The 15,270-nt window shown below is 41.5% G+C and overlaps 1 protein-coding gene across 2 annotated transcripts in view; it reads right to left on the bottom strand.

Moving 5' to 3' along the window:
- Positions 1-14,633, bottom strand: part of SNAP25 (synaptosome associated protein 25) — a 28,921-nt gene extending 14,288 nt beyond the window's left edge. For both annotated transcript variants that reach the window (XM_068408290.1, XM_068408281.1), the window contains exons 1-3: positions 14,562-14,633; positions 13,865-13,906; positions 5,374-5,422 (exon numbers count right to left, since the gene is read on the bottom strand). In XM_068408290.1, the coding sequence (XP_068264391.1) occupies positions 5,374-5,422; positions 13,865-13,906; positions 14,562-14,633 (163 nt within the window). The remainder of the gene's footprint in view (positions 1-5,373; positions 5,423-13,864; positions 13,907-14,561) is intronic.
- Between the last annotated feature and the right edge of the window lie 637 nt (positions 14,634-15,270).

Below are 15,270 nucleotides of genomic sequence, written 5' to 3'. Positions count from 1 at the left end.
CAACACCAATTTATAACTGTCAAAGATCTGGTCCCACAGATAAGGTCATGAGTCTGACCACAATTATTGAGGCATAAATATTATAGAGGAATTAACTTAATGGGGTCACTCTGGATTTGTTTTGCTATAACTGATATGAAAATCTAGCCCAGAATGAAACGCTGCCGGTAAGAAATCAGATGGCTATCAAAAGGTTAATTTAATGTCTGTTTTCACAGAGCTTCCCTATTCCAACTTTGTGTATTTCATTGAAGGTTTTAGGGAAGGCAGTCTGCTGGCATATACTGCCATGAACCTACGCAAATTCACACCTACAAAAGATCATGTCCTTTATCTCTCGTTTAGAGAAGCACTTCAAGGTCAGAGTTTAAACATCTTTTGAAAGTTTGTTGCAGTATTCTTTGAATATACTACATCTATATATATGTTTATGTATCATATATGATATATAAGAGAATTGGTGTTGTCTGGAAGCAGAATACACATCAGAGGTATGTTTCATTGAGATTTCCTTCTTTTTTTTTTTCCAGGAAGCTCTAGAAAAAAAAGAGCTTTAGCCCTTTTTACATATTGATACCCTTTTATGTCTGAGAATGTCACTTTGATTCAAGCATAGTGGCCATGTTTCTTCTTACAGGTCTTACAGCAAACTAATGGCATATCTTAGGATACAAACAAGGATATTTTTTTACCTGTATCGTTATACTTATTAACCACATCTGTATTAAAACCATAGGCAACTGAGGGACTAAGCTAGTCCTTTTAGTTTTACTGTAGCATTGTGGCCCTTTGCAAATGGGTCTTTGCCAGGATCTTCCGTAACAGCCTGGCAAATCCCCACTTGGTGACTGATCTGGGGAAGTGGCTGGGAGAGGGGAGCATAGCAAGGGCATCCCTCAGCTGCTCCTGTGGTCTCTTGAGCAAACACAGCTGCAAAAGCATCTTAACACAGCACTGGATGCAGGACCAAGACAGGGCAAGTGTGGTGTTGCTCCACCTTTGCATCCCCATCTGTAATTTATAACAAATGTTCCTTGACTAGTGTCCAGGATCTGGGGCCAGTGCTAGAATGTCAGTTAAATGCCTGTGGAGGAGGGAACTTGCTCCTTTGCTTGGAGTATTGTGCAATGAAACAATCTCCACCAAGGACAATTTTAATTAGAGGGGGGAAAAAAAAAAAAAAAGGACATCTAAGAACACATTGTAATCATAATTGCATAAAAGAGGGCTGAATTTGAGAGAGAGTCAGCAGATTAACTATTATTTCCAATGATACTTGGTGATCCTGTTTTCCATACAGCAGAATCATATCAGAGCGAAGTGCATTTCCAGGACAGCCTTTTCAGAAATCCTGAGTCTTGACCTACCTCCGCTCTGAAAGGCATTGCTGAGCACAGGTACAAATGGAAGAAAGCTGGCAGGGAGTGCTTGTGATCCCACGTGTGGCTGTGCTAGAAATAACAGTTAGACAATGCACAACCTGCTTTTGGGGGTGTTTGTTTGTCTTTTGTTCTGCACTACACTTTCAACGTAATTAATGCCATTTTCCCTGTAGACTCTGGAATAGTTGGTAGTTACCATTTTTTTTTTAGCTAATTAGCAAATCATTTCTGACTGTGATCAGCTCAGCTCATAGGTGTTGTTGGAACACCTCTAGCGACTCTGCTGTTGGCATCTCGCTGCCTAACAATTTTTGTGGTAACTGTTGAATAGGAGATAAGCTGGGGAAGGGGCCTGCACAAGGGGCTGTAATTTTGCTCTCTGATGGAAAGGAATGGTAATTATCTTTGTATTTACTGCAGTTGTTTCTCCAGTGCTATAGAAACAGGCCAGCTCTAACTCATGCAGAAACTGTAGAGGTCAGCTAACATGGGCACCATCACTTGGTGTCAACCCTTTTGCTTGTAGGGTTGCGGAGTTATTCCAAAGTTTTATCTCCATCCTTCAACTTGATCTGGAATACAGATCTGCTGGGTAGATTAAGCTGCTCCCTGTGTTCACTGGCATTGCTGGTTGTGTATTTGCTGTTGGTGTGGTGCAGGGAGAAAATTTCAGTTGTATTGACATTTTCTTTGTGGCTTATCAAAGTTGTGGATATTCCTCTATCTTGCCTTGGATGAAAAATGGTTGTGCTGCTACTGTTGTTACTGGAAAAGTTTCTCCCCCTCCACCTCATTTTGAATACAAGAACAAAATTCTTTTGTAATAAACTGAATGAGGACATCATAATACAAAAAAAAAGGTCCTTGGAGGTCCAAGTCTCTCTGCCTGCTGATACTCCCAGGTGATGGGAGTTTCCTTTGGAGGAAGAGAGACCTGGGACCCCTCCTATGTCAGCAATTTGGGTTTATCTTCATATCCCCACTTTGTACAATCAGTTTCATTTCTATGATCTGCTTTTAGCCAACATGCATCCAAATATTAACATTTTTCTAAGTTAGTATGTTTGAAAGACATATTTAATGAAGCTGAGCAATTGCTCCTGCTCAATAATCCTTTGCAGCATGACATTTTTAGTGTAAAATGTAAATATTTTAGCTTAAATCATTATGTACGTATTTGTATTTAAATAATTGATTAAGGGAGCTTGACTCGAGGGCAGGTTTAAAAAAACATAAGTATCATGGATGCACATAGGCCCTGGGAAAGACTTTCTCACTGATGGAAAAAAAAATCTCAACAAGGAGTGTCTAACATCTTAGCTCCTTTCTTTGGGCTCCCCAGGGGAAGAACTGTGTTGAACTGATTTGGGTGACAATACCTGGCTCAAAAAATGATAACTCTTGGTATTGCAGAGGGACTACTTCAAAAGCCCACTCAGATTCCCAGTGACTATGAAAGGCACTGAAGGAGGTCTCTAGTTTTTATGGCAGCCCCATTCTCTGTGAAACAGGAGTAACGAAAGCTCTTGTGAAGCTCCACATCTCTGTAGGGTCATGATAGACTCTGTGGTCTGCTGCGTTTAGGGAACAGGAGCTAGCCAGACTGGCTTTATTGTATAAATACCTAGTATTGCGAAACTTTGCTGATTTCTTTCCTTTTATGATCCCAAAGGCTTCTGCTTATTGATGTCAGAAAATGGCTTCTGCTTTGTGTTATTTAGATTGAGATCAGCTCAAAGAAGTTTTCCTTGTAAGGTTTGTTTGACTTCAAAGCAAGCAATTTTGTAAGGAAACCTAGAAATAGAGCTTCAAGCAACTGCAGAGATTAGATATTCTGCTTGCCACCCACTGGAAAGATCAATGTCATGTTTTTTTGTATATTTAACACCTAATAATCTTAAGTGACTTGTGCAGTCAGCTGAAAAGAGATCACATGGCAGTGTTAGCAAATTATTTCCTTAATCTGATAATCTGCTGAGACATCCGTGAGTTGCACACATTGCACTGATTACAGAGGATTCAAAGTCACCATTAGTGTATTTTGCCCAATAATACAGTAAGTTCTTTATCGCTAAAATAAAAAAATCGGTAATTATTACAGCTACATATGGCTAAAATAAACAAAACTTAATTAAACATTCAGCATTGTACAGTGGTTACAATATTCCCAGGGTCTGTAGCATCATTAGGCTGTTTTCCTTAAGAAACCCATACTGTATAGTAACAAGCTAAATTTACTGCACCACTTCAGGCATGATCATAACCAATTTAAAGAGGTTTTTAAATTGTCTGATTCTTTCCTGTAAGTATTGACTAACTGCATCTCTGGCCATACAAGATACATTTCAGGTTTCACTGTCAATAAAGAGTCTAATATTGAGTTCCCTGCACTCCAAAGAGATCAGTGAGTCCAGCCTCAGCTCCTTGGCTCACACAGACCGTCAACAGTCGGTCGGACAACTTTTGCGTACAAGAGTTTAGCAAAAGTAGAATTCCAAAGTAAAAAACAAAATTCAGGGTTAAAACCAAAATAAAACCCCCTAGCAATCTGTGGAAAAATAACAGTTAAAGAACAGAAACATAACTTCCCTTGTATTTAGTCTTGGGAAACTATAGGACCCCTAAAGTTCCTGCTGATCTGCCTGTGAATTACATTGCAAGACACACTTGGGTATTTACAGACTTTCTCTGACAATATTTGTGATTTATTTTAACTGTACAATTCCCTTCTGAAACAAAACACATTATTTAGGCAGGTGTCATATCTGTTTCAACAGAAGTAATTTCTGTATTCAGTGATAGTTCTTTTACTGCTGTTATTCAAAAAAAAAAAACCTTGAAGACAACAAAATATTTTCTGTAATTTTTTTCTTGTCAGGACAAATTGATGCAACAAAATTCGGTTAGGTGAAATTCTTTTCCCTAAAGGGTGAGGTGGGGGGGAGCAATGAGACGTACATAAAAAAGCAAATAGGAGAAAATACTTTCTGTTTAGGTCCTGTTATTACTTTTTATTCATTTTAGTGCCAGAGAGGCAGGGACATTACAGAGAAAAAGGGTCTGTCAGATTCTGCAGTCCATTTCCCAACAATGCCGTACTGTTGCCTATAGTCGTTGTCTGGGCTTAATGAGTAATACAGCATTACCTCTGTAGAAAACATTTCCTAATACAGTTTTGTATCATGCCACATAGTAAATAATAACAAGGGCTTTTGGGGGGCTGGTTTGATATAGAGCAGCATAAATTTATACTCTGTTGATTTAACCTCTCTTTGGAGACGCCATTTTGCTGGTGCTGTGGGTCTGCAGCAAATGAAGACTTATTAGTTTTGTTGGGGAGGGGGAAGCTACCTGCTTCTTTGTAATATTATGAAGGGCAAAAATGTAATTTCCTGGAATGTATTGAATATACCTAGATCTGCCTTTGTCACTGTCATCCACAGACAGGGACTTGTCTAAGCTTGAAAGCTGCTATATAGTCAATTGTAATAAGCTGATCGTGTCGTAGCTTTTAATGGTAAATTCCGGTTATCCTTACTGACATTTCTATACAAAAAGCAACTGAATTTTACACAAGTTAACCTGTTTTTCCTTCTCTTGGGTTCTGTTTAATACATGCTTTTCGGCTAAAACAAATGAGAAAGTTACTTAGCACCTGCGTAAATAATGTTGGATTTTACACTTACGGAGGAAAAACTTCCTATTGTGTAGATGAATCTTAACCCAAAGCTTGCTGAAAAAATGATGGTTTGGATGAGTTCAGCCTGCAGCTCTCTTGGACGTTAATGGGAAACAGATCAAAAGAAGTACAGACTGTTACTCAGTTATTGTACGTTCCTCCGTCAGAGAACAAAGCTAAAGGCAAAGAGATTCTTGGGTTCTCATGCGCAACCACACATGTGTTTTCTGGCCCTCGTTTTCAGGATCGCACACAGTTAGTACAATACTTTGAGAATGGTTATGCTTCCTTACTGAAGCAATCTGAACTTACCTCCTTGCTCATCCAACATAACCAAAGTCCTGATACCAGCATCTTTACTCTACATCCCAACAATGGTAGCAAGGTAAGGAGAGAGAGGGGGGGAAGAAAGAGAGAGAGAGAAAGAGCGATCAGTGAGGGAACACTCAGCCCTAGACATGGGACATAGGAAGACAAAAGAAAAACAGTGAAAGGAATGACAAGGTCATAAGGGGCTGGTGGCACAGTCCAAAAACCTTATGTGCCTGGACACTGTACAAGGAACTCTCAATTGTACGATCAATCCTTCAGGATTCACTGGGATACTGAGCTACTGCAGAAAACACAAAATCCTGGACTTTGAGATTAAACTAATCACTTTACACAAGAGTAATTTCTAAAAAGAGAGGGTTCATCTCCAAATTCTCTGAAGCAGGAGAAGGGGGTATTGACATTAGAGGTGTATGTTCATCCCAGTGGAGAAATTCCCAAGGGAAATAGATATGGCACAACCATGTTTGGTAAGGAGGCAGAGTGGTTTATACGTAGCCCTTGCAACACAGAAGTCGGAAAGCTTACCTACTTAGGAAATCCATTTTAAAGCAGGATAATATTTAATAGGATTAAGCCATATTTTTTGGCTTGGAGATCTAATAGATATGGGTTTGAGCCTGGTTTTAGTTCAGCCAATAGACACCTTTAGCATCAAAGGACTTTGGATCGAGCTTGAAGGCAGGATTTTTAAAACACCTACGTGCTGATCCTACCCCTGCTCCCACAGAGGTTAATGGGAGTCTTATCATTGCCTTTGCTGGATGCAGGTCTTGAGCAAAAGCCGAGCAATTCAGAGCTCCCACCTGCCTAAATCAACAGCGGGGCACCTTTCACAAATACAGTTTTTGCATGCATTATCACCACTCTGGGATGTGATCAGGTGTATCCGGTTTCTGGGCGCTGTGACACTAAGCTATATCACAGATCAGTTTAGCTCCTTTTTAATTACAACAGGGAAACTAGCTCCATTCTGCTTGGAGCAGTGATAACGTCTGTGAATCATTAATGGCCTGAACAATCTCCTGACTGTTGCATTTCAATAACAGACGAAGTAAAGTCCACTGTGGCCTGACAGCTTGCCAGGGGAGTTATCTGGACATGTGCAGCAGTAATATAGCTGCTTCCATGAACATAAAGCCATCCATACCCCTGTGAAGGTAAAGTTGGTGGTGTCAATTTTGCAGAGGGCAGGGGAGATGCCCATAGATGCACAGGAACAGAAACCTGGAGTCCTGCACTGCACACCTTGGCTCTGCTACAAGCCTGACTCTCTGCCACACTCAAGGGCTGTCTGGCTGGTGCAGCTGGTGCTTCTCTGCTTTGCTTCAAGAGAATCCTGCTTGGTTCAAGAGGGATGCGAGATGCCTCTTGTTGTGCTCTCATCTGCCTCTCTCTGCACTCCCGTTCTTGTCTTTAGTGTCTATGTCACTGTAGAAACTGGGAAAAACATCAGATGTGTGCAGCCTGGCTAATTCCTCCCCCTTTTTTTCCTCTTTTTTTTTTTAAAAAAATCCTTGTATGAGTTGCCAGATGGAGAGAAAAAGCCTCCTGCCTCTCCCCAGAGTCTTCTGTGCCTTACTGCCCCTGGGTCAGCTATCTACCAGGTACCCACTGCTGCTCTCTCTCCCTTCAAGCTCATAGTGTATTTACTTGCATCCCAGCCAGCTTTTGTTTTTGCAACCTTTAGAAACTTAGGGTCCAAGGGTCATCTTAGATTCTCCTATTTAGAGTAAGGAAACAACTTTTAATGATCTTACCTTTTCTGTAGGGCAGGTGTCAGATTTGCTAAGCACTGGATGCGCAATAGCTTTTAATTGTGTTCTTTCTATGCTCTTGGTACCCAAGGATGTCTTACCCCAAAAGATTTATATGTATTTTAAAAAAACATGCCTCATGCAAACACAAGGAGACTACTTAGGTCTTGAGTCGTCTTGTGTTTGAGTAAAGATGGTGCAGACTGACATGGAGCCATTCTATATACTGGACTCAGAAAACCTGCAATTGGTGGTATGATAGTTGTTGGCTTTCAGTGAGTCAAACATGGTCAGGCTGAGAAATGTTTGCGGTTCCTTAACCCTCTGACCTTATTTTCCTGCAATTTTTAACATCTGAGCAAACTGCCTTCACGCAGCTAAGATGTCCAGTGACCTGAATAAGACCTACACGGAGACAGGAGTTCAGCAATTAGTCCTTATGGTTTGTATTTCATATTAAATCCTTGCACAGAGCAAAAGAGGTACAATTTTCTTTTACTTACCTGACCATCAGTGCCATTTAATTTTATCAAGCAATATTGTATCTCTTAAGAGCAGCCTGCCACAACATTAATACTAATGTAAAAATTTTAAAGAGTGTGCACTGAATATACTTGTCTGCATCTGAGGTCTACTCCAAAGCATATTGAAGCTAATAAAAAGATGCTCACTGACAGAGAAGAGAAGTGATTCAGACGTCAAGTGACAATCTCCTCCTGTTCCAAGTTTCTATTAAGCATTAATTTTCAGCTTTTTTCAGAAAAAAAAAATATAACTGTGTAAAGCCAATTAAAAAAAAAAATCACATTTGTGCATTTAAAACAGATCCAGACTTTCCTAAAAGTTCAGTATTTCCATTGCAACTGATCTTTTAGATAGCTCAGAACCAAACATGTCTATAAGACAGAACTATTCTAAAAATGTGCTCATCATCCAGACATCTGAGCAGGAGAGGAACACTCAGTAACTGACCCCCAGTGACGACAGACTGAGGCATCTCTGGAAACTACAAAACCTCTTTATTTAAAGGAATATAGAGGAAGAAAAGTGCCACTCAAGTGTGTTTGGGGCCCAAACACAGACAATGTTGGTGTTTTCTGCACTAAAAATATCACAGAAACTCCCCTTGGTCTCAGTGGGGGCAGGTCTCAGCAGACACACTTGAACTGGTTGCTTAGACAATGTGTAACAGGAGGTGACGAAAGATGTGTTCGCAAAGTGCCCAGAAGAACAGGTTTTACAACAACTGATCATCAAATCTTGATAACAGGCTCCCAGAAGAGCCATGGTCACGGCAGGAGCCCAGTGACCATGCTTTGATTTGTCTGGTCCTGAGGGCTCCGAACGGTTCCCACCCACATCCAGTGCTCATCAACATCAGTGAGATCCTACATGAGAAGCCATGAATGGGTAGAACTAGTGAGGTTAGTCTTGTTATGAACATGTGTGCTAATGGTACACTTTCCCCAAGATTAGAGCCTTTCTTCCTGTGCAATGGAGGAATTTCTTAAGACCCTCCAGTCCTTGCACAGGTAATCCTTTCTTTAGTTTGTGGCAAAATAAGGATTCTCAAAAAATGGGATGCTTAGGGTAGTTCAGGCCAGAGTGAAGAAACATGCATCTTTCGTAGGACCCTACAGGGCTCATGGAGCACTTGTCATTTTAATCCAGCTCTTAAATCAGCCTTCTCTCTCCAGATTTACTTCTGACTCTGTTTGTCTTCTTGTTGCACTTGAGAGGAGAATTTGGACTGCTGGGTCTCGCCACAGTACAGCAAACCTCTCGCAGCCTCGTCATTTAGAGTAAAACGGCACAGCATGAATTGCTTTTGTTGAGGCGTTGAACTGACAGCTCTGGAGTTCCTCTGTTTATCCATAAAGCAGGTGTACCAGAAACAGTAAAACATATAATCTTTCCCACGCAGCCCTTGAACATACTCAGCCCTGAGTCCAGGAATGAGCAGGTTGACCGGCATGGCCTCCCAGACTCTGATTTCCATGGAGACTGCTGTGGGTTGCCAACTGTTTTTCTGCAAAGATCTGCCCAATTTTGCACACAAGGTGACCCCTCAGAGCAGGAGGTCATAACTTTTGACTTGAAAATTAATCACATTAGGTGAAACAGCACCAGGTATATAAACCCCATAAATTTATGAAAGTCCATGTCCTTCAACCTTTCAGTAGCACTAAGCTCTAGTGTTTAGATAAAAGCAAACCATCAAGGAACACGGTTTCGGTTCAACATGCTTTCTATGAAGCATGTGCCCAGGTTCTCCACTGGACCACACGCTAAGCTACTGATCAGAAACCCAGAATATACGATTTTAAAACTCCTGGCTTAATTCAGCTCTTAAATACATCATCCTAAGTCTGTCAATGCTTCAGTGAAGCCAGTTTAACAGCATAACTGGGAGCCCTTTTGGAGGCTTTAATATACGTTATCCTCAGTCTTCTGTAACAGCTTTTTAAAACTTTTTTTTATGAGGATCCCAGGGCAAGTCAGCAACAAAACGTTCACTGAAATTTGCCCAGCACTTTGGAGGGGAAATGCACTGCTGTATCGCTTCTTATTAATGCTGTTATGTCACTTAATTTCCAAAGGTGGGAATAAAACTAGGAAGAGAATTGGGATGACATCTCAAAGAGCCCATCAGTCCCTCCAGGAACAGTGTGTTGCATCCAACCCACGCCTGCTACAAAAGGCAGCTACTCCAACTTTGGTTTAGCCTGAGGGGTGATTTTTATAACAGTATAAGGGAATGATATATCAGATAGAGAATCCAAATTCTAGAAATCACTTTCTCTGCATTTCAGGAGATGCCCTGAAAAACAGATATACACTCTCAGTTATGTGAAGAACACATAAACTTACACTTCAATGAAGAAGTTTTCTTTAATTGATATGGATTACAGAGTTTGTTTTGAATAAATTAATACAGACAATTATGCACCAGGACAGGCTGACATTGCTAGCAGTTCCCAGAAACACTAAAGAGAAGTGTCAACACCCTACAGACAAAAATGTGGGCAAAGAAACATTTTTTAGTCATCCATAGTAATGCATTTCCTCAGCTCCTGCTCCAAGTTCACTGTCACCCTGTTAATGCTGTAATGTCTCTCCATGCCTGATTAAAGAGCCATGTTACTTCTCAGCCTGTTAATTCACCCTGGGGTTCAGATCCTCAGCCTATACGAATCTGTGAACTCCCACTCGAATCCTGTGTGCCTGCTTTTTATCTAGTGCGATGACCACCATGCCAGTGCTACCCCACTGGTTTACATAGACAAAGGGGTCTAATCCTGCATAGGAAATACCAAGACCAGAGTTATGAATCACCTTCCCCTATGCCAGATATGTATTTCTGTGGAATTACACAGATTAAAATACTTTTCTGAGTAGAACCGTTCCAATAGCTAATGATATCAAAGGGATTTTTCAAATTAGCTTTGACAAACTTTGGACCAAACTCTAAATTAATAGAATATTTTTTCTTTCATTCTTCAAAATCAACATTTGACTATGATAATAACGTCACAGGAAACTCACTTGCCAGTCATGAAGGAAGTTACTAAAATGGCATAATGTGTGTTCAGTGTCCTGTGTAGAGCCACATCATGAGGTTATCAAACATTTATAGCTTACCATTTCAGCTTTGATACGTTAGTAAACTTGATGCTAACCACCCAGCATATGAGAGGAGAAGATAGTCCTGCCTGGATTTAAATGTACATGTTGCTAAGTGTTTTCTTGCTGGGCTTTCTGCAGTACTGATCTTGTTGATATTTTCTCTTGGTGCATCATAGCTAGAAACCACATTTTTTTTTTCCCATCCTGCAATGATTGATTCTCTTTAAAGGCCGCAGTGGTTCCGCTGTAAGATGCTCATAGACTCATGGCTTTTCCCCTTGCATGTGTTATTCTGCATTTCATAAAGTTGGCTCAGAGGTAAAAAGCTTGAGCAAGAAAATAAGGTCAGCTGCAAACTGTGTATTTAGTCTCACTTCTGCTTCAGTTCATTTGTATTTTATATGTTTTGGCCCAAACATTGCACAACATCATCCTAAAATACAGGTATTTATAGCACTGAGCAGCTCAAATGAGTACTGGTCAGCGTAGATGTAACTGTGTTGCATGGGTATGCTGGGCACCACAGAGCAAACTGATCTTTGTAATCTACCATCCCAGTACATAGCTGCCTTGGGGCAAAGCCATGGCTACTTTGCAACAGCCACTCACCACTTCTTCTTGCTTCCCCTATTGTGCTAGGACTGAAACAATCAGCTTCTTGCAAAGCTGGGTTATAAAAATAAGCAGCAGTAACAGATTTGTTTTTCCTTGCCAGCGTTCCCTGGGAACAGCACGAGGGCTTAGTCTCCAAATTCAGCCTAGTTGTCTTGGGCAAGGAGGGCATGGTCCTTCGGGGACATTGGTTTTGTCCCCCAGGCTATGACTTACATTTCAGCATTAAGGATGCCTCATACCACTGTAGGGCTTCCCTGGGTGGACAGCACTCTTCTGTCTCTAGTGAAGCCAAGTCAGTCTATTTATTTTGTATTTTCCTAGTATGCAACAGAGCGGAGCCAACCATGGTAGGAATCCACACATATGTATACAGTAATAATGCTTAAACATGGAGGCATCCTTTTCCTGAGTAAGGAATAACAGATTTGCTGTATCAAGAGAATAGAGTAAAAAGCTTTCTTTTACAGAGAAAGAATATTTTCTCTCTCTACCCACTAGACAGGTTCTGCTAAGCAGGGGAGTCTAATTGGATTTTTTGGGTCTATTAAATCAGAGCAGTGCGAGTTCAATTTCAAAGACACTCACCATTTGTCTTTTCAGTATAAAATGTCTCACTCCCTAAATGCTGCACTCTTTTAAGAGTACCTAGGAAATAGGGTCACAGTAATCAACCATTTAGACCACAGAAGAATTTTGAAAGTCTTTCATAGTCACGTTAATGAAAATAATATTCAGCTCTTTGTAGAAGAATTCCCTTGACTACTCAGTGCTAGTTTTAGAAACTTCTCTATTTGGACAGAAAGAAATCGTAGCATCTGGATAAAAGCCAGGTCCGGAGAGATGCCGAGCTCTTCCAAGAAGCGCTAGAGTCCTACATAAATTCATTGGTAAGTTCAGCAGTCTCAGTTCTCCTCCCACTTTGCCATTTGCCGTGATTTAATACTGAAACTCCAGTGGCATTCACAACATGCTGGTTCAATATGTTATGAAGACTCAAGCAGTGCATAGGTCACACAAATACGGCTCAGGAGAGCCAGGGCTGATATTTACTGATGGCTTGGACCTGAGCAAATCACTTCCCTTTCCTACACCTCTCTTTCTTCCCACTCATCATCTGCCTTGTCTATTTAGATCACAGGCATTTTGGGGCAGCAGGCTCTCCTACCTTGCGTTTGTGGAGGGACCCATATGAGACTCTCTTCCATATCATTGAATTGATTTCAGCAGGAGCTGCATCCAGCATAGAGTTAACATGAAATGATGGTTAGAAATGGCATGTCCAGGGAATTGAGCAGCAAAAAGGGACAGATTGCTTGTAAGACAAGAACATGTTTCGGCTGCAAGGGGCCCAGATCTGAAGTGTTTGTGGAGGAGAAGCGATGCTGACTGTGCTCAATGACCCATCTGTCTGTCTATCTGTACATGGAAATTTAATTTTGTCTCCACTGGACTCCATTGATCTCTACAGTTGTGATTGATTTCAAGGCCATGAAGCCTGCGGCTGGGCTTGTGCTTGTTCCTGAACATGGGACCTGATGTAATTTTCTTCTCGTTGTCTCTGCTGGAGACTCCTCTGGTTGTCAGGAGTACTGGGACTGTCAGTGCTGATGACCCTGATTAAAAATGTCACCAGCTCCAGAGCCAAGGCTCGCATGGTGTCTGAAAATAATATGTCCTGTCAGGCAGGAGCAAAGTTTTCCACCACCTGATGGCTGAACACTCTAAAATGAACTGAGTTTGGGAATTTCCAACTTTTAAAGCCCTTTGTTATGAAGAGAGTGAAATGAAGTCTGACTGAACTGGTTTTTCCCTTCTGGGAGTGACCCCTCCAGGCGGGTATAAGCTGTATTAGCCGTGAGGACTGAGCTCGGATGCCCTTCCTTAGCACTGTGGAAAATCAGAGAACTTGTTTCTTCAGAGCTGTCAATCTAGGACATCTCATGAGCCTTGAAATCCTAATAAGTGTTTCAGAGATACATAAAGAAGTGGCACTTACATGCTGTGGTGAGTGATGCTCTATAAATAGCTGCAAGTGTTTATGGAGAGTGAGGATTTAGAGATGAGAAGGCAAACAGACCAAGGGCCTTTCTCACCTTCCCCACTTGCAGTGTTATGGCAAGGACATCAGAGAGGTGCCAGTGCGAGGCTCCAGGAGCTCTGCAGTAAACTCAGCCACTTGTCCCTGACTCCAGGTCACCTTCAGAGGCTGTTTCCTTGGTTTATCTCAAGTAGCCTGTCTCAATGGATACGCAGGCATGGGCAAAACAGTGCCTCAGCAGCTGGTCTGCAGCGTGATGCTTGGCAACTAGGGCACAGTGTCTTGAATGACCCTCGTAAGGGGGTAAGGATAAGGAGGGACGGAGCGGCACATAAAGCCATGGACATGCCCTAGCAATGTGAGTTAAAAAAAGAAAACACTTCCAGCATCAGACTCTCCATCACAACAGAAGTGCATATAAAATGGAAGTCCTTACCTCTTCAACAAGCTGCAGCATTCGACGGGTGCTCTCAAGGGACTGAAAAAAACAGAGGAAAAAACACTTAGATTTGGCAAGATACGGTTTCCAACACTAATGTGCAGGCTCATGCTGACAATATGTTTTTCCTACGCTCTTTGCCTTTCCTCAAAATCAGGCCATCAGCAGGGTACTGGTGATCTCTTCATCTTCAGCTCTCTGTTACGGCTCGCCAGCGCAGCAGTTCCCACCGCATCTCAGGGCAGCTGCAGTCTCTAAGGCTTGTGCTCGCCTTGCCTGCACGGTGTGGCAGTAGTGCTTGGAACAGCTGGTGTTCCACTTTAAAAATAAAGTCTGTGGTTTTCAGCTAAGACTTTTCAGAGACCCAGTTGGTGACTTTTAACATTTAATAGGTTTGGCAAATTGAAGGAATCCTCAGAAAATATTAAATTGCTGCTTTTTGCTCTGAGGTCAGTCAAATGGATGCGGACTCTAATACGTAAATCAAACTCATGATCAATAAATATCCTAATTTAGACTAAACATGATATTAAATTTTACCCCAGCTCATTTCGTTTCCAATTCTGCTTTCAGTGTAAAGCTGACAGAAAACAGAATCAGCCTTAGAAATCCCTTGCTAGATCAGCTCCTATTTCTGGATGTGTCTCTCACGCCAACCCCAACCCCAAGTTTCCAGTTTAGCTATTGGTCTCACTTCATCAGCAAGCTGGTCGGCACGCCGCTGCATTTCTTCCAACTCATTGCGCATATCAGCGTCTTCCGCCATTTTAGCTGTGGGTGTGTTTGTGGAAGCTGCAGATCAAGGATTTGCGCTCAGCTGCTTATGAGCCTGGAAGACAGTGAAAAGGGAAAGAAATAGTGTGGTTAGGCTCCCTGACTCACCGAATTGTGCTTAAATGTCAGTCCCACAAAAGCGCTTTTATTACATGAGTGCCCTCACCAAAACTCTTCCGTTCTGGATAGCAATTCCTATATAGTCGAGAGCACACAGGATTGTTCAAGGTGGTGCTTTATTCCTGTATTATTAATCACTCTGGAAGAACAAGAATGTATCCTTGTCATGTTCTTTCAGGAAAATCCTTCCTTTTTCCTTAACCTTTCAAATGCTATTCATATCAAAGTTCAAGACTCAGGAGTTGTTATTTGCTACCAGAAAGACTCTTGAGAGAACCATTCATTCTTCTCTAGAATTAAAAGCCTTAACATGGAGGAGGTCAAGGTCAAGCCTATGCCCCTCATGCCCTATATTTCAGCTGCATCGCTTGGAGGGCTGGACACTCAGGTAATACATCTGCAATTAAATAAAAGACAATGAAACTCTGCAGATTTTTATCAGCTAATGACTTGTCCACCATGCTATAGTTCAGACTCTGAAATAATATTTACAGCTAGACTGGGAGAAG

Source organism: Nyctibius grandis, chromosome 1 (genome assembly GCF_013368605.1).
Source record: "Nyctibius grandis isolate bNycGra1 chromosome 1, bNycGra1.pri, whole genome shotgun sequence".
Taxonomy (NCBI): domain Eukaryota; kingdom Metazoa; phylum Chordata; class Aves; order Nyctibiiformes; family Nyctibiidae; genus Nyctibius; species Nyctibius grandis.
The sequence above is the reverse complement of the archived record's forward strand: the minus strand, read 5'-3'. Positions and strand labels throughout refer to the sequence as shown.